Source organism: Lissotriton helveticus, chromosome 3_1, assembly GCF_964261635.1.
Source record: "Lissotriton helveticus chromosome 3_1, aLisHel1.1, whole genome shotgun sequence".
NCBI classification, from domain to species: Eukaryota; Metazoa; Chordata; class Amphibia; order Caudata; family Salamandridae; genus Lissotriton; species Lissotriton helveticus.
This window is the reverse complement of record NC_136061.1, coordinates 1,246,236,345-1,246,263,187: the sequence shown is the minus strand read 5'-3', so window position 1 is coordinate 1,246,263,187 and position 26,843 is coordinate 1,246,236,345. Positions and strand designations below refer to the sequence as shown.

General features: G+C 46.7%; 1 protein-coding gene across 1 annotated transcript in view; it reads left to right on the top strand.

The window, feature by feature from the left end:
- SNRNP40 (small nuclear ribonucleoprotein U5 subunit 40) overlaps positions 1–26,843 on the top strand; it is a 116,547-nt gene that overhangs the window by 20,855 nt on the left and 68,849 nt on the right. Inside the window, exons 2-3 of the mRNA XM_078683883.1 lie at positions 12,193–12,322; positions 13,668–13,761. Of these exons, the coding sequence (XP_078540009.1) occupies positions 12,193–12,322; positions 13,668–13,761 (224 nt within the window). The remainder of the gene's footprint in view (positions 1–12,192; positions 12,323–13,667; positions 13,762–26,843) is intronic.

Genomic DNA, 26,843 nt, shown 5'->3' with positions numbered 1-26,843 from the left:
GGGCTCTCCTCTACTCATGAGAGCCCCGCCAACACCGGCACCCCTCCCTTCTTCACCCGGGCCCCTTCCTGGGACTCTGGACTTTAATAGGGAGGGCACGAGGCTCCAGATGGCTTCTGGGGCCTCCCTCCTCTCGCCTCTGGTGCTGCTTCACTCGCGGGGGCACTGACCGGTGTAGGGGCCTCCCGCTTCGGTCTCAGCACCCCGGGGCTCTCTTCACCCGAGCACCCCTCGTGGGGCCCGGGACTTCTGGTTCAACTTGTGGAGGCGGGGTAGGCTCCCCTCCTCCTACCCGCTCCCACTTCCTGGCTCCGGCCGGCTCCTGACGTCGTTCAAGACCCGCCCACAGTCAGGCAGAGGTGCCTGGCTTCTGCGTCTGTTTCGGGCCCGTGGCGGTGATTTCGGTGAGTTTCTTCTTGCGGGCCAATATGGTGTAACACAGCACCAACACGGGGTAGGCTCCCGTGTTCAAGAAATACCACAGCAGGCGGGCACGCTCTCGCCGCGCTTCTCAGGCCTAGCGCGGCCTTAGCAGACACCGCGGCGGCCCTCCCTTCACTCCGTGGGCCGCGGCGGGATTTCGGGTCGTGCAGCTGTCCACCCCCTCAGTGCCTGGGCAGCGGCGGTGATACTGGCCACGGCGTCACCTCTTGTCTTGTCACGCGGGGCTGCGGCGGAATTCCCAGGCAGACAGCGCTCAGCTACAGGTACCCGGGCAGCGGCGGTGATCTTGGGCAGACTGCGCTCCTTATTTCAGTGCGGAGGAGGCACAGCATGAGTGCGCCAGCACAATGCTCGGTAGGCAGGGTGCCAGCAGCTCCTGGGCACACAGCAGCAGCGTGCCAGCATAGCGCCAGCAGATTGCAGCAGATTCTTGGGGAGGCTGGGTAGCGCTTACTTGGCACAGCGCTGGCAGGAGGCAGTAGTTTCCAGCATTAGAGCGCTTGGGTGATGCGGCGCTCTTACCTTGTGGTTCCCAGCACTTTCCAGTCTTGGCGCTGGCGGCAAGTCCTTTCAGGGTAGCGCTTAGTTAGCACAGTTGATGGAAATATAGTGCTCTCGCAGCCCAGCGTTGCAGGTGTCAGCTCCTCATCTCCTGGGCAGTAAGATAAAACACTCTTCTTCCCCAGGCGCTAGCCAGCAGGCAGGGCACAGTTGTAGCGCTCACGAGGCGCTAGGTAGGAGAGCATCAGGCACTATAGAGTAAGATCAGCGGCCAGTGGGCAAAGGCTGCAGTTCCTAGGAACAGTCATCTCCCATAAAGTGGCACTCCTCCTGGGTCAGCGGTCTTCACTCCAGTAAAGGGGCTCTCACTAGCCCTGTGGACAGCAGAGGGGTACAGTTGGGCACAGGGGCCAGCACACAGGCCCATGCGGCGGTACCTCCTGGCAGTGTGTCCCCTCTCATTCAGGTCCATGCTCAGTCTGAGCACATGGCATCCCAGCTCTGCTATTTATACACCCCTCATCCCACCTACCAGAAAGGGTTAGACCCTTCTAGAAGGCTCCTGGCAGGTTCAGTCCCAACTGTCACTGTAGGGGAGATGTAGGGTACTCTGTCACTTCAAACACTAGACAGCCAACCCACCTCAGACAGGCGGCACAAGCGGACAGAAATGGCATCCATTTTAACAGTGACATTTTACGAATGTGCATTTCTGCAATGGTTGAAATAAAGGTGCGTACACCATTGCACAAAATGTATTATTTTCAGTTCAGACACACCTTGACAGTAAAAAGGCTAGGGGGAAAAGAGAAAAATTTGAGGACAATAAGGGCCAAGTCCAACAAGCATCATTCATAAAATGTGTTGATCCATGCTAGTATTTCTCCAAAATATTCCTAATGGAAAATCGGTGTAACCAGTTTTAACAAGATTAGGGGAATCAAAAAAAGAAACCACCAATTTCAAACTTACTGACTTTGCCAAAGTTTATCAGCCTTTTGGTTTTGTCGATGCTGGTTTTGTTGCATGTTTTATGTAAAACCTTATTGGTGTGGGAGCTGCAGGACCTTCGCCATTATAACAAGCATTGGCAAAATGCAAAAAAAAATTGTTTCAAAAAGCACACCATGCCACATTAGTTTTTTTTTGGCACTGAACAAAACAGCTTTGTGTGCCAATATGCTCCTTGTGAAAGAGCAGAATGCTGTCACTCATAGTGAAGCCAGCCAATAGATAGACCGAGAGAGAGAATTCTCAAAAGTGCACCCATGGTATACGTCCTTGCATTAGTGCATATTTACGGCTTTCATGAAGTCACAAGAATTTACAGAAGTAGGTCAAGAAATCCTAGTCCTAGAAAATATTTGTGAACTGCATTTTAGCACTAGCAAACATGCAATGTGAAGATTTGCTCATGAAAAAATCTGTTGAGCGTTTGCAAGTTCACTTCTCCTCCAACCACTCTTTTTCCCATCCCTGGAGAAAGTTTTCAGTCTGCCACTGTCTGGATGCCCTGTTTGGGCTAAGAATGCACTTCCTCACCCCTTCCGAAGATGGCTGCCGAAGATGGCTGCCTGATTCCCACTGCCTCCGACGAGACCCCTGCTTTGGGTGGGACACGCACCTGTTTGTTACTCTTGCACATGCACATATCCTGCACATGCGTGTTTGATAGAACGCAGCCTAGGCAGTGAATTCTGCTCCTTTTGTGAAGTTTTCCGCCCTCCGCTGAGCATGCTGAATTCCGAAAAACTCTGCTCCACGGAGCGCGTTCTCCTTGCTCGCCAATGTTAAGTTGGCAAGCACGAGTGAAGAAAATATAATGCTAGCCCACCTCCCAGGTAGATTTTGCAAGGCAGGTAGTCGCGTATGGTCGCTACCGCTCGCGTTACGAAACCTTCTGTTGGCATTGAGGAAGCAGCAGCTTTAATAGAACTTCTGCTCAAGCGGAAGAAAGAAACCGCGCTCTCTCGCGCTCCGTGTAATGCCATTTGCAGTGCGAGACAAACACTGGCTCTAAAAGTCAGCACGAACTGCGTGATGTAACGCACTCCGCCACTTGCGGGACTCTGCCCAGACCTAGATAGAATGCTGTGCCTCCTGGCTCGATGCGGATACATGGACCCACTTGCTCCACTTTGACTGGTTTCAATGTAATTTGATTCCACACAATATGGTGTACTGTTTCACATGTCTAGTCTTCGGGCACTAGCCTGAGTCTGGACTCTCATGCTCCCAACCTACACCAGCTCACAATCAGGAGACGGACCATTTGGTACTTTTGTTTAACTTTTTTTATTGGTAGTTTTACTTTTCATGGTACATTGTTACACTTCTTTATTAATACATGATGACAGGTACATACAGGCAGTCGGATGATATCGGTGCATTATGGAACAACCATCCCATCTTATACCGCACAAGTAAGAAGCAACAAAATTAAATGGATATTACACTTCCAGTGGACTAGTGCGGGTATTGGTAGGTTGACTAGTGCCTGTATATGTGGGTTTCCGCGAGGTGCGGGTTGATATTCAGTCCCCCACGCTATCCCAGTACACCTCTTTGGTTGTTGGCCATGATTGTGTTCCCAATGCAGATAAGCCGACTCCGAGGGTGTCGGGGGGTAAACGTATAACAGTTAACTGAGGGAGGAGGTGAGTGGGAAGAGAGGGGGTCGGGGAGCCTACGAATTGTATTGTGGCAGGCATCTATTTTGTGGTCGATTCCAGTTTGTCCACTAAGTAGCTGTGGCATCAGTAGCGGGGGAAGAGAGGAGTCCGAAGGGGGTTGTATCTCCCATCACGAGCCGGGGCACTAGTCTGATGGGGCCCTAGTATACGGTCGGCCCTTCATCTCGCATGTTTAACTACGTGTTGGTATTTGCTTGCGCCATCGGGGACAGGGGTGGAGTTTGGGATTGGGATTGTGTAGCCCTGGGTGAGTCATCTAGTGTTGTCTCTTGTGCAAACTGGAACAGGAGTTGTGTTCATTCCATGGAGATGGGATGTTTATGAATCCCCTTCACCTCCCCATCTCTGTGTTTCTTCCTCTGCTGCCCCCCACTTTCTAACTGCGCCTTTTCAGGCTTTCTCAGGGGGTCCTGCCAGTGCTCTCCAATGCATGGCTATTCCCCGTTTCACCAGGAGCTTGGCCAAGGACGCAAACCTGTACTGCACCTTTTCTTTTCTATCTTCCGCTTGCGGAAGACCCCCAGGGCGCATGCCTCACATGTACAAATATTCGTGAGGTGGACTGTCGCCCCCAGAACCTGATCTACCCTACCCCAATACGGTTGGAGTGTAAGACTGTCCCAGAACATGTGTTTGAAGTTCGCCTCAGGTGTTTGGCATCTGGGGCATGCGAAATGTGTATCGGGGTAAAACCGGTGAAGCCGGTGAGGTGTTAAGTATGCGCGATGTAAAATATTGAATTGAATGTTTTTGAAGCGTGCGTTCCTTAAAACCTTTTTGGGGTACTCTAGTGCCTTTTCCCACTCTTGGTCATTGAGCACCCGTCCTATCTCGTCCTCCCATTTGTGGCGTAAGGCTTGTAAAGGGGCTGTGATCAGTTCCCGTATCCCTTTGTAATGCCAAGTGACTCAGTGTCTTCCAATGCCCATACGTAGAATTGTGAGCAGTATCGGGTGTGTCGGTGGTTCTCCCTCCGTGAGGTCCCAGCATTGTCGGGTGCTGTCTACTAATCGTCTGTGTACCAGGAATTGTCCCAGGGGGAGATCATAGCTGTCCCTCATTTGGGCATATGTTTTCAGCTGCCCATGTTCAAACAGTGATTCAATCTCTGTCACCTCGTGTTCCGTCAATATCCGGAGGGCTCCGGAGGTGTAATAGTTCTCCCGTTGAGGGAATCCTATCAAGGGGAGCAGCAGGGAGTAAGGGGCTGACCCTTTGACATACGGTGTATGCGCATCATGCATTTGCGGGCTATCGATACCTGTAGTGGGTGTGTACCCGTAGGCTTGGTACCTGGCATCAGTAGTCTCCGGATGGCCAGGAGAGGTATCCGACCGTCGTTCGAGAATGTCTCTTCTATGTGGCGTTCTGCTGTCCAATGGGACAGCCACTGAAGCTGCAATGCCAGGAAGTAAGCCTCAAAGGAGGGGGCCCCTACACCCCCTTGCGTTGTGGGTAAGTAGAGTGTTTGTAAGACGGACCATTTGGTACTTATACCCATTTCCCCGGCGTCCGTGCTACCTCCATGGTGGCAGAGAAGGATAGGTTGCCAGAATATTACCACAAAGGACTTTGTGAGTACTCAGTAGGACTTCCTACTTACACCTCACATGTCTGGCTATTATTACAAATAATTGACTGTTCATACCTGTTTCCCACTAGTTCTTGTCTGCACCTAGCTCGGTCTTCCACCTAAACCTAAGGGGCAGGATTCATATTCGAATAGGGTAAGACCTCTTATTACAACAGTGCATCACTGCATTGTAATTTGTTCATTCGATATATTGGTTATGTTCCACGTTTTCATACATAGATTTTTGGGTTTGTATATGTACTGTCACATGTTTCATCTGCCTGTTTGTCTCTTTTTGCCTGCACGCTCACTGATGGGCGTGATTCTACCTACGGCATGACTATGAATCCAGCTGCCTAATGCATTTATTCATCACTTATGGGGAGTACCAACTCCCACCTATTGTTGTGATACCTTTTAACTGTTGTCTTTCTCTTTCAGGTCAGATATTGTATATTTAGCTGTACAAGGTATACAAGATACCATACAGATGAATTTTCATTAGGTATTTATTTTAACACTACACCCCCAATCATATGTAGATTAGGTTTATATATGGTTCCTATAAATTGGCAAGATCTACCATGGCTTTAGGCAAGAAACATATTGACCTTTGTTTTCACCAACATTTGAGCTGTAAAGGATCATTGCTTCCAGTACAGCCACATTCTGCTTTATTTCATGACAAAATCACCTATATAATAAAACCCTTAAAGGTTCCTCTTAGTCATTTTCCGATCACATAGTCGCCAATCTACACACATGGCACGCACACACATACTTCATCACTGCATCTGATCTTCAAAGATTTCTGGAAAAGAGCCCATCAAGGGGCCTGCTGGGCTTGCCCTATGAGGAGCTTCCCGATGCTGAAGCATGACACCCATCAGATTGTGTGAGGGCTCTTGTTTCTGATCAAAACGATCCCTTTGATCTGCCCTTAGCGACCGACTGATTCGGGCCCTCCTTTTCTTTGTAACATGCAAAGGAATTGTGTGCCTTTTGTGCATTTCTTATACACTGAGGGAGCATGTATTCTGCACCGTAGACGCACTCCCTGTCAACTATAGCAATATCACCACTCAAACACCTTAAAAGGCTAAAGTAAATGTACTGTGAGGTTCATAAAAATATTAGGCTGGCCTCGAAAAATTATAAAAATGTTACTAGACCTGCAGACCTAGTGACTTAAGTAATCTACTCGACCTATTTGTAATGCTCTTGACCCATAAACGTTTTCAAATGATGGTATCGTGGGCAAATATTTTAATACATTGAGCCGCCATTTTCTACATTATCACATATGAGAACACCTTCAAATGTGAGTTCCGCGTGTCTGTGGTACAAAAAACTCTTTTGTTTGATTTAATAGACTAAACTTTTTTTCCATTTATAATAAAAAACTAGCCACATGATACACATGACCCCTGACTTGCCTCTTAGTTCATGAACAGCATTGTCATCGGGGCAGGGGTAGGAATGTTTCACAAATCATGTTTAAAAACTATAACTTTTAATAAATACATAATTAAAGCATGAAGTCGGAGCACACTGTCATTTGAAATCAGCAGATTTTACATAGAAATTGCCCCAAACTTTCCCACTGACATGCGGTTTTAGTGATAAAACTATATAGTGTACAAACAATAATAGGGTTTCTGCAAATATGTGTCCTTTACATATCAGCAAATAAAGTTTTCTGGTTTGTTTTGCTCCTATTTAACTCGCACTTCTCAATTCCTGATATGTTTTGAAATATTTGTAATACTAATTAACAGGCTATTTTTTTAAATGTTTGTGTTAGAGAAAAATAACTGACGTCTTCAGACCGCTCACTTGAGAAAAACCTCTAACTCTAGTAAGAGATATAAAAATTAACTCAATTTTCCAAGCAGCAGTTAGTAAAAAGACGAACTGACATTTGAGTCTTTCTTTGAACAGACCGCAAATGTGTCGAGATAAAACCAAGATTTAATGGCAGCTTTATTGCTTATTCACTTTGAGTGAACAGAACACCTGTTCCTTTCCAGCCTAAATTCACTCATGGGACTAGTAGATACTAAAAATAGCTCGACCTGATAACATTTTACTGCAATTGCGAGTAGGAGTAGATTTTTCAAGGCCTTCTAGGGATTGTATTAACACATTCTACAATCCTTTCTTTTATAGTGTGACAAACACTGCTTCCTTTACTTACAAGTACATACCGTTTGAACAATCCATTTTTTAAAGCAATCTATAATACTTGCTGATAACTCTCTACATTCGAATGTCTATCTCTCAAAAAATATATTGAGAATTCTACACCTATACAAACAGATTTTCACTCAGTAAACCTTGTGTAGAATAACTTTACCAAAATTACTACACTTACTGACACTTCACACCAAAGTTTATAAAATATATTATTATATACCTGAACTTTTAAGTTCTTTCTTAAATACAGATGAAGACACCAGTCTCTTTCAGCTCTACATCTACATAAGTTCACTTTTGCTGAGCAGAACTCTAACATACTTCCTTCTCAGCCAGAGCACCAAGGACAAACTGAGATATTTCTGATTCACCACCCAGTAACATCACAGCATGTAATAAGAATGGTAACTATTGGTTGAGCTCATCTGATCTTATGAAACTCTCGCTGGATCATAAAAACACTGAGTGGCAGCCCAAGTCATTTTTCATACAAGTCTTGCGAGATAGCATAAGCCTCATGTAGCAAGCCTCACTCTCTGAAGCTTGCACTTTACTCTTGCAAGACTCTAGTGGGTTCCCAACACCATTGTAGGGAAATAGTAGTATCTGGGAAGCACTAGCCTCTACACTACAAACCCTCTGTTGCATAATGGGGGTGCATACTGGAATATGAGGGACTACCCTCTACTTTCAAACCTCTCTTGCAAATTACCACAATGCATAGTAGGGCGTGTACAGGAACTGGCCTCTGCCCTGAAACTTCTCTCTTGCAAAATGGGTGTACATAGGGTATGTCGTGGGACTGGCCTCTTCTTTCAGACCTTGCTCTCTCAGATAACTGGTGTTCATAAGGGTGTGTGAATGGAGTAAACTCCTTTGAGACGTCTCTCAGATGACAGGTGTACGTAGTAGTGAATGGGATGGACTGCCCTTTCCTCTCAGACATCTCTGTGAGATGACGAGTATATATAGTAGTGAGTGGAGAGAGACAGACCTCACCTTCCAAACCTGTCAGATGACGCTTGTATGTGGTAGGGTGTGTGAAGAGAGCCAGGCCTCTCTGCTGAGACCTCTCTCTCAGATGACGGTTGTGAGTAATAGTGTGTTGAAAATAAAAGGCCTGTCCTTTCACACCTCTTTCTCAGATGACAGGTGTGTGTGGGAGTGCATAGGGAGGGGCTGGGCTCTCCATCCAGACCTCTTTCTCAAACGATGGTTGTGTGTAGTTGGGTGTGTGGAGAGAGAGCGATTGGCCTCTCTGCCGAGACCCCTCTCTTGCATGACAGGTGTGCGTAGTCGAACTGGCCTTTTCTTTCAGACCTCTGTCTCAGCTGCCAGGTGTGCATAGTATTGTAAGGAAAATGACAGGCCTGTCTTTTCAGATATCTCTCTCAGATAACTGGTGTGCATAGCAGGGTGTTTTCAGAGAGACTGGACTCTCCGCTGACACCTCTCTCTCAGATGATGGGTGTGTGTAATAGTGAGGGGAGAGGGGCTGTCTTCCCTGCTAACACTTCTTTCTTTGATAATAGGTGTGCATAGTAGTGTGTGGAAAGAGACTTTACACTACTCGAAACTCTGACCAATCCAATGGGTGTAAATAGTACACTCTGATAAACACCATCTCCAGTAATACTCCTTCCTACAGTAGCAAGTGTGGATGCTACAGTGTAATCAAAGATCACCTAATCCTTTACAATTTTCACAATCCCGCAATAGTCTTACAAGATTGTAATATTTAAAAAAAAAAAGAATTAACCCTCTAATCCTCACAGTGCTTATTTCTTGCACACTTCCTCTCAAAAACAAGGACCACAATATGCATTCCTACTAGTAGAGTGTATTGAGAACTCGTCTATTCTTTTTTACTATTCAAAATCCTATGAGATCGTAACAATTAGTTAAAAACAATATACATTTATTGTCTTCACAGTAGTTATCCCTTATACACGTCCTCTCTAAATGTAAGGGGTCAGCATGCCTTTCTGCTGCCCCTTATATAGCTTTTTCACTTCATTTACACAACGCCTCACATTTTTCACAGTAAACTGTAATAGCAGCTATTTCATTTCAACAGCCATCCCATAAGAGCGATTGCTCTTGCGAAACTCATGGGAGCCTTTCGTTCCTGCAAGAGCATAAAGGCTCACGGAAAAATGGCCCTCTCAACCCATCACAGGGCTCCATTTTTGATTTTGGGCATCTACAAAACTCCTGCAGGACTCTTGTGAGCCCTGCTGCCATAATATACAATTGTTTTTTACCCTAAATCTCTCAAAAACTGGTGGGGGGTCCTGCCACTGAGGACTGGTGCTGCACGCTGCCCAGGCAGGGAGTGCCAAACGTACTTCCCTGGGACTTTTAGGAGCGCGGGGGCTGCGGGCTGCGAGAGGGCACCTTGCTGCGGGAACCCTGGCTGTGCTCCGCTGGGTCACTGTGCGTGCGCAGATGCCCTACCCTATGCCTGCGCTACAGACCAATATTGTCTGGCCTTGACTCCTGATACCTCACCCCCCCAAACCCCCCTTGTGGGGGATGTGTGTGTTTTGCTGCTGGGAAGGGCCCTGGCGAGCCTCTGTGACACGCTGTGCTAATTTCAACTGGGCACTCTTGCTGTGGTGGATTGGAGTGAATCTATCACCTGGTGCTGTCGCCACCTGGTCAGCTGTGGTGTGGACTGAGTACCCAGCTGCCCTCACTCTTAGGCATTGGGCAGCTGGGTGTCTGCTCATGGCCAATGAGGTGGGATTCGGCACTGGCGGCCGTGCGACTGATAAAAGATACCGACCCGCTGTCCGATCCCTCCGGATTAAATCATCTGGACACCACCTCAGGGCAGATCATACAGCCTGTACTTCACTCTTGAACATCTCATATGTGAACTTAACTTCACCCATAGCGGCGTTTCTCCTAGCTGGGAAGCCGCTGCGATTACTAGTTCCTCTGGTCTCCTCTGCATATCGCCCCGCCGCCCAAGGGATCATAGTGTGACTAATGCTACTATGGGAAAGGCTGATCCTGGGCAGTCCAAGCTGTAATTTTAGCCTTGTAAGATGACGCGCAGCATGGAGACTCCACCCAGGGCTCCCATCCTGGAGGAGACTTGGACCTGGTGTCAGATATCCGCTCCATGTTTATGGATCTTCAGCAAAGCCTCAGGCACACTTTGCACACTTCTGGTTGCACCCAATTCAGTTTCAGCCCCAGACGGCTCTGGAGGAGGACCACGCGGCTCCGTGCCCACTAAATGCCGTGCTTTATGCTCCCTCCTCAGGTCCCCCCGCCATCGGCGACAGGTGGCTTGCACAATCTGGGTGGGGAATGAGCTGTGTAAAAGAGCACACTAGCTCCATCTGTTCCCATCCTGGGGCATCTGTTGATCCCTGTAGCCCTGGAGGCTGGAATGCGGGCACGCCTCCGCCGGCTAAACCTTACCTCCTTTTGGATGATATATCCTGACAACACCTTAGTCACCTATCAACACTTTTTCCAGGATGCTTCAGTGCACCTTCTGGATGCCATGACTTATCACCAGCTCTGAGCAGCAAATGCATGACCTTCACGACATCTTCCGGTTAGAACCCCCCCCTGTGTTTGTGGTACTTGAAGAAATGCTCCATAACCCCTCACCGTAAAGATTGATCATGTGCATTTATACTGGCATACAGTGAACAATGCATCTCTTGTTGCCCACTCGACAGCTTTAGTCGGAGGACCTCAATGTAGAGATTAACGAGGAAAAGTGGTTGTTCTACTGCACTCGATGTAGGGCCCTGTCCCTGAACTTCCGGTAGAGACCAATTCACTTAAAGTTCTTACAAAGAATGTATCATACTCCGGCACGATTACGGAGAATGGGCCTGGTGCAGGGCCTGTGGTGCTCGGCGAGCAGGCTTCTTGCCTCTGGCAAGGGAATGCCCCGATATTTGTAACTCCTGGGTAATGGTGTTTTGGGACATTGCTTGCATTACTGGCCATGCCCCGGAGAGCACGCCGCTCATTACCATACTGGACTACGTCAAAGATTCCCCCGGAGGCACGCTGTTTACCAGCAATGCTGCTCCTGCTGGCTAAGTGTAGGGTGGCGATGCATTGGGGCAGGTGACAAGCTCCCACAAGGAACGCTTGGCTACATGATGGCTCCCACCCCAAAGACATTTGGAACCCCTGATTAGCTATCTTAGGTTGCTTGGCGACTCGACCATGGGTACATTATGCCATGACTGCCCCTCACGGCCTGAATCCCTTCCCACGTCTCCCTCACAGAGCCACATCTTGCCCGTATGCCCCACCTTGCCTTACAGACGTCCTAACCAACTGTCCTGAATAGCTGTGCTCAATCCAGACTTAATAATCTAGCAAGAGGTGGATTTCTCTGAGTGGTAGTGTTATTGGTTTCTCTACTGGTCTCCTTCCCCCCCCTTTTCCTTATCCCCCCCACTCCCTTCCTTCCCACACCTTTCCTCCCCACACCTTTCCTCCCTAGTCTCGTATTGCATTTTCTGTGTAAAAGTGACAATCTGAAGATTATGTAAAGCACCGATTGAAATGCAATTTCTCCGCAACTGTCAAAGGCTGTGTGCAGTGCGGGTTTCGATGCAGTGCCCGGCCATTGTTAGGCAGGTTGCCCTGTTATTTTTATATTCCATTTACTATGGTTTCTCTGTTGTCAGTGCTGTTAAATTTAGATGATGTAAAGTTTGGGAACTTAAGTTGGAGAGAAGTGGGACATTAGATTCTACTTTGCAACAGCCCAGTTTCATCTTGTTCTTTTCTCCATCTCAGGGCCCTCCTCGTACCTCCAGCCTGCAGGCACCAATCATGCTGCTTTCTGGGCACGAAGGCGAAGTGTATTGCTGCAAATTTCACCCCAATGGAGCCACCCTGGCATCTGCAGGCTTTGACAGACTAATATGCAAGTTGATATTTATTTATATTTTCACAATTTGTTAAACTCCACCCACACTGAAATCTATAACAGGAGACACAGAACAATATCCGTGTTGTTTAGCGTTAGGCTTCTAAATGTAAAGATGTGCATGTTTATGGGCAATAAGCCTAGCTACACTGTTCTCATTTCTTAATGGAGTTTGCCGTGTAAGGAACGGGCAGCTCGCAGCGGTAACACTGTTTGGCGGGGAGGCGGGGCGGGACTGGGTGGTAGGGTAGTGTAGTCCGACATACGACGGCAAAGGTAAACGTAAATAAAGAAATATCTGCCGTCGTATGTCGGACTCCACTACCCCCGCCCCCACAGCGTTAACGCTGCGAGCCGCCACTGATATATATGTTCCAAAGTAAAATTCAGAACAGTCCACTCTAAGAATCTGAATTTGCAATTCCCACCCATCCACTAGCCAAAAGATTTAAACAAGTTAAGTGTACCTTTCACTAAATCTGCCAGGCGATTTAAGGAATAATTTCTTTGCTGTCTTGAACTAAGCAATTTCTGAACCTTGCTTGGGAAAATCGGGACTGCAACCGAGACTTTGGACCTCTCTTACATGCATGTTTATGGATTTGTGCATATGCAGTTTTGCACCATGCTGATCCACTGCCACTGCCTCTTCCTGTAACTCATTGTTATAAAGCAGCATGATTGCTTTTACTTAAAAAAAAATGAATTGCAGTTGATTACATTTCAAAGGAACCCTTTATTCGCCCCAGAATTAATCAGTCCTGATCTGTTGTGACCCAAATTTCCCTGAAAATTCATCTAAGTGATCAATGCCTAGTTTAACAAAGTAACATAATTTCTTGCTTGTGGTAAAAAAAAATATCTGGACTTACCCTGTTCCTGGCAGCTGGTGATCAATGCCTAGTTTAACAAAGTAACATAATTTCTTGCTTGTGGTAGAAAAAATATCTGGACTTACCCTGTTCCTGGCAGCTGGCCGTTTATCATTAACTATCATCCCATTAGTCTTTAACATATCTACAGGCACTGTTCGTAATGTAATGTAAAATATCAATTTGTTGTGTTGGCCTGATTTTTGTATTTTACTATTCTTATTATGAAAATAGTCATCAGAATCAAAAAATATTTATGATAACTCTGGAGTTAACAGTGTTCCTTCCATCTTCCATTGCTGGGTGGACTCCACTTGCTTGGAAGTCAAAGGTTCCATATTTTAAACGTTTGTTTCCCTAGGCTCATAAAATGTGCATAATAATGAATGTAAATAAGATTATTGTGCAGGGAAGTGAATTGCATGTCTGTCTTTTAACCTTTCATTAATTTTTTTCGTGCTTTGTTCTAGTGCTGTGGAATGTATATGGAGATTGTGAAAATTTTGCTACTCTAAAAGGGCACAGTGGCGCAGTCATGGAGCTACATTATAGCACTGATGGCAGGTGAGAACTAAGGAAAGGCAGTTATTTACTGAGTTGGCGTTTACAAATTGATTCATATTTTTGCACGAATGAACACAGCATCAGGAATGAACCATTGAAGATAAAGCCCAATGTATTTTAGTCAAAATATTAAGGAATTGTTTTACTCATAAAAGTAGACATCCATCTCTACTACCAGTGCCGTCTTTAGTGTTGTTCTAGTACTAAAATGTGTACTTTAGACTCTAAAGTACTAAAATATGTGTATGGTGCACTGCTGCTACCAATATTATTAAAAAGGACAATTAGGAGTGAGCACAAATGACCCCACAATATCTGTGCTACAAATACTGGTGAAATCATCATTTTTAACACGGGGACCTTTGACTTAATCATGCCAGGACGTTTAATCAAACATGTGTAGCTCAAGTCCCTGAAGCGGAACAAAAACTACAAACATTTACACTTTATTGTAAATCCCATCACCCTTCACATATATCACTGAAACATAATTACAACACAATACATTTAAAAGCGTATCCTTGCTTCCTTCTTAAATTTTGAATAGTGGTTGCACAATGTAAATGTAAATGTTATGGTACTTATAGAGCGCACTGTCACCAGACGGTCACCTTGCGGTGTCGCCTATTCGGCTTCCTGGCGCTGATACTCATACCGCTGTGGAACCCCTCCTGGCTTTCCCTGCGAAGTGTCCACTCCTGGGCACCCCCAGGGTGAAGCCAGGCATCCTTAGCGCTGTTGGGGCCGGTGTGGAGGCTAAGCAAGCTATTGCCCAGAGTTGCAGCGTGGGGCCCGTGATTAGAATAGGCACCGAGGCGAGAATTAACAGGTCCGAGGAAATTGAGCCCGAGACCCCGCCGAGGCGGGAATCGAACCCTGGCCCCTGGCCAGAACTCTGCATCAGGGTCTGCCGCTTTAACCATTGAGCCACACTCCTCCAATCCATTCACCGTGCAATTCCCATGGAGGTAATTGTCAAAAATCAAAACCTGCAATGCCCTATTAATGTTTTACAGTCCGTATTATTCCACCATTTCCTTTGTTTTGCAAACAAGTCCTCCAGTTGGTGCTGTCGACTTAACTAAGTTAGACGGCCTCTTCACGACTAGGAAGACCGTAGAACCTCAATATCTGGGGAAAAGCTTAAATCAGAAAGTACACTCGGCAAGACGCAATCTAAACTCAAATCAACTTCCATTTTATATGCGGGGGATCACTACATGTCGAATCCTGTGTCTCGGCGTAAATGCCCAGTATTTACATTCAGGATTTCACTGTGGTGATAGTTACCAATACTATGAGCACTACCTCTTGGCCTCCGTACTAATGTTGCTGCAGTTCTTAATTTAAGAAATAATGTAATGAGCCCTATGTCTAGAACTAATATTACTACTGAAATTAGTATGTTTAGTACTGCAACTTGTACCCAGGGCCGGCGGTGGCCAAGGGCAGTGTGGGCCGCTGCTCAGGGCCCCGCAGTCAGCCCTCAAACTTGGGGCCTCACACCAATGCGACACAGTAAGACCTTGGCATGAAGGGTGCCACCTTAGGGGGGCACCCTCCCCTGGCCTCACTGCTATGGTGTAGCAAGACAAACTTGGGGGTGGGGTGCAGTCCCAGTTGCAAGAAGGCACATATATCAGTGTTGTCCTGCAATTAGGCCTCCTTCCCCTACCCACGCAGAGGCACAGCGGGACGACTGTTGCCTGGTTTTTTAGCTCCTTGGCAGTCTTAACCCTCTTCATGAGCTGTTCAGAGGTGCTTGTAGGTGGCTGAGATGGAGGGGCTGCAACTTCAGGAGCAGGGGGCCGCTCTGAATGGTTCAAGTCTATGCAAGTCTATGCAATTTACAGGGGCCACGCACAATCCCTTTCTGCCCAGGACTCCAAAAATCCTAGAACTGGCCCTGATTGTACCACTCCCACTGGTACTAGTGTATCACAAGGCTTCGTCCCAGCATGTCTGAAAAATGGTTAGGTGACTCCTAATCTGAAAAAAACGGGGGCTTACCCAAAGGCCTAAAAAAATTTCAGCCACTGTCTAACATCCCATTCGTAGCTAAACTTATAGAAATGTATAACAATCCACTGCCACCCTAGATTACACACTCAAAATCCTGGACCAGAACAACTCATAGTCTTCGATCTGTTATCAGCATTCGACTCAGTCAGTCATGGCACCCTCTTAGAGGTACTGCAATACAGAATGCATTTATCTGGTAACGTCCTCAAATGGTTAATTTCCTTCCTTAAGATCGATCAAAACAAATCAAACTGGGTAGCTCTCTCTCCAACTGGTCGCTAGTTAATCCTAGAGTCTCTCAAGGATCCATCATCATGCCTACACTCTTTAACCTTTATATGGAATTGCTGATGCAAATCCTCAACCAAGTGAATTTTGAATACTACATTTCTGTAGATGATACACAGATTTTCTTTCATCTCCAGACAATATCATCCGCCTCAATGACCGCATGAGGGAAACCCAAACCTGGCTCCCAAGCAACCATCTAAAATTAAACTCCACAAAGACAAAATTCCTACTCATCTCCCCTACCCCCACTCCCATTCAAGAATGGATGAACCTCCTTAACACCTTCGATTGCAAACCCGTCATTAACCTTAACTGGTCTGCCTAAATCACAAACTGCTCCACTCAGGGCAACCCACAATGCCTGGGCAAGTCTAGTAACTGTAAAGAGGCGATTTGACCGCATCTCACCCTCCCTCTCGTCTCTCATCTGGCTCCCTTTCGAAACCAGGATCTAGATGAAATTTGCCACACAGCCCTTCACCAAGATGAATGCAGGTACTTGGCACAAAAACGTATTCTCAGGAGGCTGCCAATCTCTAAGGAGCTCCGGCTTCCTCATGCTGAAACCAGCAAGATTTAAAAAAAAAAGCAAGATTAAAAAAAGAAAACTTATTGGCCGCACATTCACTGGATCTGCCACAAGAATATGGAACTCTCTCCCGAGTGAAATTGGGTCTAATCCTTTGACCAGCTTCCTCAAAAAAGAGGTGAAGAGGATCCTGTTAAACAGACTCCTTACGAAAGGATCTGGCCCACGATGCTGTTAGATTCTGAGCTGCAATTATCTCTGTTCTCGTGTCTTCAAACACCACGAGAGCAAATAAAATCGTAATCTTTATGTTTAACGCTATCAGTAGACTATAATCTGATGGTCTTTTGTAACAGGATACAGCCTCTACATATATGGATTTACATTTATCAGGCCTCAAAATCCACTCGCAATTGCGAGTGAGATTTTATCAGGTCAAGCTATTTTTAGAATGTACTCGTCCCTGCTGGTGAGTTAATTTAAGCTGAAAGGAACAGGTGTTTTTTTCTTTCAGAGAGTGAATGAGCAATAAAGAGACCTTTAAATCTTGTTTCCGTCTTGACACATTTGCAGTCTGTTCAAGGACAGGGATCAAATGTCAGTTTAGTTTTATTAATTGCTGCTTATCTGTTCTTGGAAAATGGTGTTTAATTTCATTTCTCTTGTTATAGGGAGTGCTTTTTGTCAAGTGAGTTATCTGACAATAATTGTGGAAGAAAGGCTGTAAAATGTCAGGGTTTTTTTCTAACAACATTTAAACAGCTTGTAAATGAATAGTACACGTATATATCAAGATTTATGAAAGAACTTTTTTTTTTGTAATTCAGAAGTGTGATCCAAACAAAGATTTACATAGGAGCATAACAAATTAGCATACTTTACTTGGTCATGTGTAAATGACAATTATTTACAGAAACTCGATTTCCTGGCATTGTACACTATATAGTTTTAAAACAACATGTCAGTGGGAAATTCTGAGACCATTTGGATGTAAAATCTGCTGATCGCAAATGACAGTGTGCTGCTACTTTGTGCTTTAGTTATGTATTTAATCAAAGTGACCATTTTTAACCATAATTTGAGAAACATTTCTGCCCCTGAGCTGATGACTGTGCGGTTAATGAACTGAGGCAAGTTAGCGGTCATGTGTATCCTATATGTGGCTACATATGTATTATATATGGAGCAAAAGTTTCCTCTATTAAATCAAACAAAAGATTTTTCTGTACCGCAGACCTGCAGAACTCGCGTATTTGAAGGTTGTCTCGTGTGATCAAGAAGAAAATGGCTTCTCAGTGAATTAAAATACTTGCCCAGGATCACATCATTTTAAATCAGTTTATGGGTCAAGCGCATTATAATTAGGTCGAGTAGACTATTTGTCACTTGACCTGCAGGTCAAGTAACATTTCTAGGATTTTTTGAGCCCTGATATATGTATGTAACTTTTCTATTCTCAGTTATTCTTTTATTTATATGGCGCATGTAACTGGTTTGGTATAGCTTTTGCCATGCGCTTGAATGCCGGATTGTTTTGTTTGTACTGTATAAAACTCTTAAAATAAAAGAAATAACTAATTGTAGTGCTACAGGTAGGTGATTAATTTGCGACTAGACTACTACACTACATTTGTTTGTATTAGCGCTACTTCTAGCTCTGCAACTAGGACAAAATAGGGTAAACCAGTCTTCTCTTCTCTTAAGAGATGGGTGAATATTGCAAACAACGCAAAACTGTTGAAGGAACTGTTTTTTATTATAGTAACACAGAATATTTACCGATCTTTTCCTGCGCCCTCAAAAAAGATTATTTCTATATAAACTATATTCATCTATTGAGTTGGCTTGACCAGATCGCGAATTACCAATCTAAATGTTATAACAAAGAAGAATTTAAAATAATTCCTATGGGAGTTTCTTGTTGTTCACACTTGTAACTCTGTAGCTGCTGGTACTACTGCTGGTATTCATCCAGTAAGTACATCACAATTGGGTGTAGGGGCATTCTGCCTTTTTCTCCATCATATTCTGCATTTTGTTCGTCTTTTTAACTGGTTTTAACCCAGTTCATCAGTAGGCACCTTGATATATAAATATATATAGTGTACTTCGTTGAAACTGACTACGGAAACTGTGAATATTGAGGTTTGTTGTCAATGAGCTTTGACTAAAATATGTGCACACCGCAATTTATTAGCTTCTTAAAAACAATTATTGATGTGTTGTAATAACCTGTAAGTAAACCCTCAAAATGAGAACATTACTTTTTACAAATATCACATTTCTGCCATTATGAACAACCAAATTCATTATAGATAATGATTTTTGTTCAGTTCGAGCATCAATTTATTTTCTATTATATTGACAAGTTATAGTTATGTTATGTTATGTTGTTATGTTATGCAGGGGTTTTGTATAGCGTACGGCTACTCGGAAGAGTGTCCCGACGCTTTGGATTGCACACTAAACTCATAACACAACAGGGAAAATAAAAAACAGAGATAGAAGAAACCTAATAGAGACCAAAACTAAGAGGAGAAGAGCCAAGTTTTAAGCCCTTTCCGAAAGGCCAACAAATTAGGAATGCTGCGCAGGGACACAGGCAGTTTATTCCATAACTGAGGCGCTAGTAGTTTAAAAGAGCGGCCTCCGATGCGGGCTCTCTTCACACGAGGAACCGCCACAAGGAACAAGGCTTCAGACCTGAGCGACCTGGCAGGCAAATAAAAGGCCAGCCTCTTCTGCAGGTATTTTGCTCCGGAGGCGTGCAAGGCTTTGTGCGCCAGAGTAAGAGTTTTAAAAATTATCCGCTTCCGGACAGGGAGCCAGTGCAGAGCCTCCAGGAGACCCGAGGCTCTGGCACGGCGAGATAGTCCAAAGATGGCCCGTGCTGCCGAATTCTGGACAACCTGTAACCGTTGGAGCAGATACTCTGGCAAGCCGAGATAGAGGACGTTGGAGTAGTCAATTCTCGAGCCTATAATCGCCTGCACCGTGATCTTCCTATGTTCCTCCGATAACAGGGGAAGGAACTTACGTAGCATCCGGAGTAGGCCAAAGCAGGTCCCAGTGAGCCCGATTACCTGAGAACGTAGTGTGAGGCCATTATCGATCTTAATCCCGAGGTTTTTAGCCACCTGGGACGAACTTGCTGGTGGAAACATGTTCTCAGGCCACCACACTTTCCAGTCCGGATCCGAACTGCACCCAAAGAAGAGGACCTCAGATTTATCCGAGTTGCACTTGAGGCTGTTATGATGGAACCATTGAAACACAGCCTCAAGGCAACCCTGGATCCTACCTCCATCGAAGTCCGCACCCTTCTCACAGGTGAAGAGGAGCTGGGTGTCATCGGCATAAGAAACGATCTGGGCCCCGAAAGACTCCGCCAATGCCGCCAGAGGGGTCATAAAGATGTTGAATAGAGTTGGACTCAGGACAGAGCCCTGAGGAACTCCGACCCCCAGTGGCGACATCTCGGCGGAGCAAGCAGAAGCCCAGACCGTTTGTCGACGGCCTGCCAGGAAAGATCGAAACCACTGGAGCACCGTCCCTCGGAGACCAACCTCTGAGAGTCTTGCAAGAAGACCCTCATGAGGGACGGTGTCGAAGGCCGCCGACAGATCTAGCATCACCAGCATCGCTCTCCCGCCCGAATCCAGGACCTCCTTAATCGCCTCCGAGACTTCCAGGAGGGCTGTTTCGGTGCTAAGATTGGCGCGGAAACCCGACTGGGTAGGGTGCAGTAGGTCGTGGGACTCCAGGTAATCGGCAAGCACCTTATGGACGTGCTTTTCAATGACCTTCGCAAAAGCCGGCAGGAGCGAAATAGGTCTATAATTCGCCAACACCTCCACATCCAGGCCAGGCTTTTTAAGCAGGGGAATGATCATGGCCTGCTTCCAGGCCTGGGGAACCACACCCTGTGCAAGAGAACAATTCAACAGGGGGTTCACGAGGGGATTAACGACAGCTGCCATTTTAGCCAAAAATTTTGCCGGACAGGCATCCCGAGGGGAACCTGATTTAAGCCCAGCCATCAGGTCAAATGAGGCGGTCAGCGAGAGAGGAGGGAAGGCTGCCAAGGCCACACCTGCGTTCAGTCGAGAAGCAGCGGTATTCTCCACCCGACCCGGTATCTCAGGCTCCAGCACATGGAAGGAGTCCTGGATCCGCTGGATCTTAGAGGTGAAAAAGTCCGCAATCGCCCTGACCCAAGGCGCAGGAGGGGGAGTCTGGGTTGGAACTGCGCGCGACGTAGTAAACTCCCGCACAACGGCGAAAAGCTCCTTACAGGAATTAGAGGCAGCTTCAATTTTTCTCGCGAAATAAGCCTTCTTCTCCGCGAGGATGTTCCGATGGTAAGCTTTCGCCACAGACCTGTAGGCAAGTTTCGCCGTCGCATCGTAATTTGCGCGCCATGCTCTTTCCGCTACCTTGCATTGGCGCCGAGAGGCCGCCAATGCTTCCGTAAACCAAGGGGCAGAAGCACCTATTTCAGGTTTGCGGAGGGGTCGCAGTTCTTTTTGAAGCCTTAGTTGGTTTGTGAGCTATTACTTATGCAGTTTTTCAAAAGCTAAAACCTCTTTTCAAAGTAGAATATTGGCCGAGGCCGACTGACCTCCCAAATCGACTACCATCACGAAAACTGCTTAGAGCGCGCCGCGCTTAGAATTACTGCTTAGACGCCGTCTTTTACGCAATAATTGCGTTTTTAAAACCCTGTTTGCTATTTCATTTAGAATTGTGTTACTTACCCCTGTTTTTATACCGGCGCCCTCTCACTTGCACAATAATCGTTTACCACCGCGTTTTGCGGGCCCTTGTCCTGGCTGGTAATATCGGCGGCCATTTTAGGTGAGTAGGACGCCTGACGGCGCCGCTTTGCTCCGCGGTCTAGACGTCACAAGGACGCTAGACCTCTACTTAAGGGGGTCACGCATACGCGCAGCGGACACGCGCAGCGCGACCGCCGAATTTCCGCCGGAGTTACGCCAGAGTTCTGCCCATCTGCGCCCGTCAGCGCCCCGGAGGCAAGCGGAGTGGCGGGCGGGCTCATCGGGACCCAATCCATCCAGTGTCATCATGGTTTGTTATACATCTGTGGAATTGCGGTCCTTTCAAAAGGTCTCTTGCGCGTGTTTTAAAGTGTTTCCTGGGCAGTACAGGGGTAAGAGGAGATGTCCGGGTTCCGGCTGGCTTCCTGCCAACAGCCCGTCTTCGCTTATTATTCAGGAGACTGGCAGTGTGAAGCATCTTTGCCTGTTGTTAAACACCAGATCAGTGCGAAGCCATGCTCAGAAGCTCTTTGATCTCCTGTCCACCGAAAAGCCGCTGTGCCTGATGCTGACAGAGACCTGGTTAGGAGTCTCATCTAATCCCGATATCGCCATAGCGATTCCCCCAGAATACAATTTTTATAGGCAGGATAGATTGGAAGGGAGAGGTGGAGGCGTGGCACTCGTAGTGAGTAAATCTGTTGTCTGCTCGATTATCCTGACGGAGGCTATCACAGGGTCTGAATCCCTTGCTTTTTCCTTGTCATTGGCGCCGCATCAATCGGTTAAAGGGCTGTTAGTTTATAGGCCTCCGGGCCCGGCTGGCTCTTTCTTTGATGAGCTTCAGTCCGTAATGTCAGCATTGGTCCTGAGAACCGATCATTGTATGTTGGCGGGGGATTTTAACGTCCACATGGATGTTGGGTCGTACCCGGATGCGATCAAATTGACCGATGTCACGGCCTCGTTGGGCCTAGTCCCCTATCTCCTTGAACCAACGCATGATAAAGGCCATACTTTGGATCAGGTCTTTTCGACCTCTCCTATAGAGGTGGCGGCTCTTCTACCCGTCCTTTGGACAGACCATCGGTTGATCAGTTTTCATGTGCTGGGGACTAAGAAGCCTTCGAGCATGGCCCTTAGACAACAGGGACTAGCGTCAAGAGCGTACCATCGGGTGACCCAGATATGCTGGCTCAGGCATCCCATGATCATCCTTGCCCCCTTGTTGGGGATTTGGACAAGGATCTGGAGTCTTTGCAGACGTGGCTGTTGGACAGGCTGAATGATCTAGCCCCTACATTGGCCCCCCGTTCGTTATCTAAACGGGTCTCTGCCCCGTGGTTTACGGGAGCGTTGGTGGCCTCTCGGAGGCAGTGTAAGGTGGCCGAAAGGGCTTGGCGTGCTCAGTACGACTGCCGCCAGGCTCGCGTATAAAACTATGGTCAAGGCCTATCATCAGGATATTCTCCTAGAGAAGAAAGGCTATTTTGCCAGGAGGATTGAGGCTGCGTCTAATTCCTGTAAGGAGATTTTCACGATCGTCAGGGAATTTACGGCTCCGCGGTCGAATTCGATCCAGACCGCCCCCTCTGAGTTGTGGGTTTCTGATCTCGCCAACTTCTTCACTACAAAGATAAAGCTGATTCAGGACTCCTTTCCACCAGGGCAGGTTTTAATTACCCCTTGATCCGATGTTGAGCCAGTTCTATCGGCTCCTTCAGGGCCAGTCTTGTCAGACTTTCTGCCTATTTCAGCTCCTTCGTCATTGACACTCATGGCTAACCTTAAATCGGGCTCGCCACTAGACCCATGCCCGGCCAAATTTCTGGCGAGGATGGCGGCAGTGGTTAACCCGCTGGCGAATCCCCTCCTGAATCTCTCCCTGAACCGGGGGGTGGTCCCTTCGGCTTGGAAGCAGGCAATGGTCATCGCCCTCATTAAGAAGCCTGGTCTCGATCCCGAGGTGTTGGCCAATTATAGGCCCATTTCTCTCCTCCCTGCGTTGGCCAAAATCTTGGAGAAGCATGTGCACAGTGTGCTCTCGGATTTCTTGGAATCGCACGATCTTCTTCACTCCACTCAATCCGGGTTCCGGCCTAATCTTAGTACTGAGACAGCGTTACTGGAGGTCTCTGAAGCCATCATGGAGACACTGGATTCGGGCGGCAAAGCCATGCTGGTAATGCTTGACCTGTCGGCGGCCTTTGACACCGTCCCCCACGAGGGTCTGCTCGTCAGACTCCATGAGATCGGTCTGAGGGGGACGGTGCTTAGCTGGTTTACATCGTTTCTAGCGGGCCGTCGACAAACGGTCTGGGCCTCATCCAGCTCGGCTGAGATGCCGCCTTTGAGAGTCGGAGTCCCGCAGGGCTCGGTGCTGAGCCCGACTCTATTTAACATCTTTATGACCCCTCTGGCGGCACTGGCTGAATCCTTTGGGGCCCAGATCGTATCCTATGCCGACGATACCCAGCTCCTTTTTACCTGCAGGAAAGGAGAGGATTTTAATGGAGAGAGTATCCGTGAGTGCCTTGGGGCTGTTTTTGAATGGTTCCAGCTGAACAGCCTCATGTGCAACTCAGATAAATCGGAGGTACTCTTCTTCGGTTGTCAATCTGATCCAGACTGGCAGGAATGGTGGCCCGCTGATATGTCTCCTCCAGCTCGCTCGTCTCAGTCGGCTAAGAACCTGGGAATCAGGATGGACAATGGTCTGACTTTAAGATCTCAGATCCTTGCCCTCACTGGCACCTGCTTTGCCCTCCTCAGGACGCTTCGGAAGTTTCTTCCTCTGCTCTCTGAGGAGCACAGGAGGACGACGGTACAGGCCTTAATTGGATCTAGATTGGACTATGCCAACGTCCTCTACCTTGGCTTGCCAGAGTACCTCCTGCAACGGCTACAGGTGGTCCAGAATACGGCAGCGCGAGCCATATTTGGCCTTCATAGGCGAGCCAGAGCCGCCGGTCTTTTGCAGTCCCTTCATTGGCTGCCTATCCGGAAGCGGATAGTTTTTAAGGCTCTGACTCTGGCCCATAAGGCTCTCCACGCATCTGGGGCTAAATATTTGCAAAGGAGGCTCGCTTTCTACCATCCGGCACGATCTCTGAGATCAGAATCGATGTTTTTTGCTCTGGTTCCTCGTGTGAAGAAGGCCCGTACTGGAGGGCGCTCCTTTAGGCTGCGGGCCCCACAGCTCTGGAACACTATGCCTCTCGCATTGCGTAGCACCCCGAGCCTGCTGGCTTTCAGGAAGGGCCTGAAAACTTGGCTCTTTGCCCTTTAGACTCCCCTCTTTTAACAGTTTCCATCTTTTTTTTGGGGTTGTGTTTGTCTTTTTCAGGTTGTCAATAAAGCGCCGGGACACTCTTTCTGAGTAGCCGTGTGCTATAAAAGACAAAAATTAACATAACAAAATTAACATAACATATCTAAATGTGCACAGAACTACAGGGAGAGACTATTTAAAAAAAAAACATTTTTCTCTGGGCCAGCTGAGCACTCTGAATGTCAATTGTCTGTATTGAATGAGTGAGGAAAAGGGTACTGTAACTGCAGTTCCACTATACTGGACACAATTGAACATCTTGCACACAAACATCCCTCTAGTCTGTTCTTAAGAGTGGATTGTATTGGCAGTGCTGAACTTGAGCTTAAACTTGAATTAATAGGGGAGAAAATCATTTGTTATTGAAAGCAGATTCTAATAAAAGCCTTCATATATTATAGCGATACAGAAAAGGGGGTGGTGATGAACAAGTGTCTGAATTAAGCAGACCACTCTTACCCAGTCCAAAGATCAGGGCTTGATCCATCACCGTTATTTATCTCACTGCCCCATCCCAGCTCAGAACCTGGCTATATGCAAATTAGTCTGTCCCTGGCCCAGTGCATCATGGGAACAGGGCAGACCAAACTACCAAGCCAATTCTTCACCAGAAAGGAGACAAGCTACCGGGGACCGGTTTCTGGCATTTCAGCCTCTTCGGCCCGGCTTGCTTGAATCCTGATGGAGCAGTGAGAAAGGGACTCATGTCTGAGTATACCCTGCCACACCTATAGTGGCCAAAAACGATACAGAAAAGGGGGTGGTGATGAACAGAGTGTCTGAATTAAGCAGACCACTCTTACCCAGTCCAAAGATCAGGGCTTGATCCATCACCGTTATTTATCTCACTGCCCCATCCCAGCTCAGAACCTGGCTATATGCAAATTAGTCTGTCCCTGGCCCAGTGCATCATGGGAACAGGGCAGACCAAACTACGGTGTTGGATCTAGACCTGATCTCTTGACTGGGTGAGAGTACTCTGCTTAATTCAGAGACTCTGTCCATCACCACCCCTTGTTGTAAATAATTTTGTCCACCCTAAGCGTGGAAGGGTATACTCAGATGTGAGTCCCTTGCTCATTGCACCATCAGGATTCAAGCAAGCCGGGCCGAAGACGGCTGAAATGCCAGAAACCGGTCCCCGGAAGCTTGTTTCCTTCCCAGTGTAAGAATTGGCGTTTGTAGTCTGGTCTGCCCTGTTCCCATGATGCACTGGGCCAGGGACAGACTAATTTGCATACAGCCAGGTTCTGAAACTGGGATGGTGCAATGAGCTAAAAAACGGTGTTGGATCTAGCCCTGATCTCTTGACTGGGTGAGAGTACTCTGCTTAATTCAGAGACTCTGTCCATCACCACCCCTTGTTGTAAATAATTCATATATTATAGACCGCTATGAAAACTCCTTAGAATGTTGAAGATTGGTTGAATGTTTAAAAGGACTTTTATGAAGTTTTGAGGTATTGAAATCATTTATTGATTGTAATGAGATGTTGTGTGCAGTGCAAAACACCTAGCACTAATATTGTCAAGGAATTTAAATGAAAAGACAGAGTTAACCTTAATTTGAGTTGGAAAAAACTAGGTTTATATACTGTGAGGTAACTAGCAGGTTCCCATTTCAAATGTCGTTTGGATAGTTTCAGAACTTTGGCTGTTTTTTGTTTTTCATTTCTTCCTGTTACTGTATGACACTCGCCAAGCTTTGCAAGAGCTCTCGCCACAGTGGTGCTAATGTTTTTTTATGTTTTAAGGTCTAGTATCCATACTAGTCGTGGTGGGTGCATTTTCATAATAGGTTTGGCGCCATATGTGATATTTGCATAGAGATCTTGTTTCTTCATGTTAGGCAGCTCTACTTATGTTTGAGAGAGCAGGTTTTTTTTCACTTTCTCTCTACATTGTGACTGACAGATTTATAGGATGTGTATGTTCGTAGTTTTTGTTTTACTATGCGCTGTTCAGGAAATGCTTGTGGTGTTCTTTGCGTTGAAGTGGACAGTATTGCTCTATGTGTACTCTAATGTGTTCCCATTACTTCATTTGACCTATAGTGCAGCATAAATAACAGGAATTTTCTGTACCTGTGGTTCTTAACCCATTGGCGTCTGTGGACCCCCGCTTAAACATTT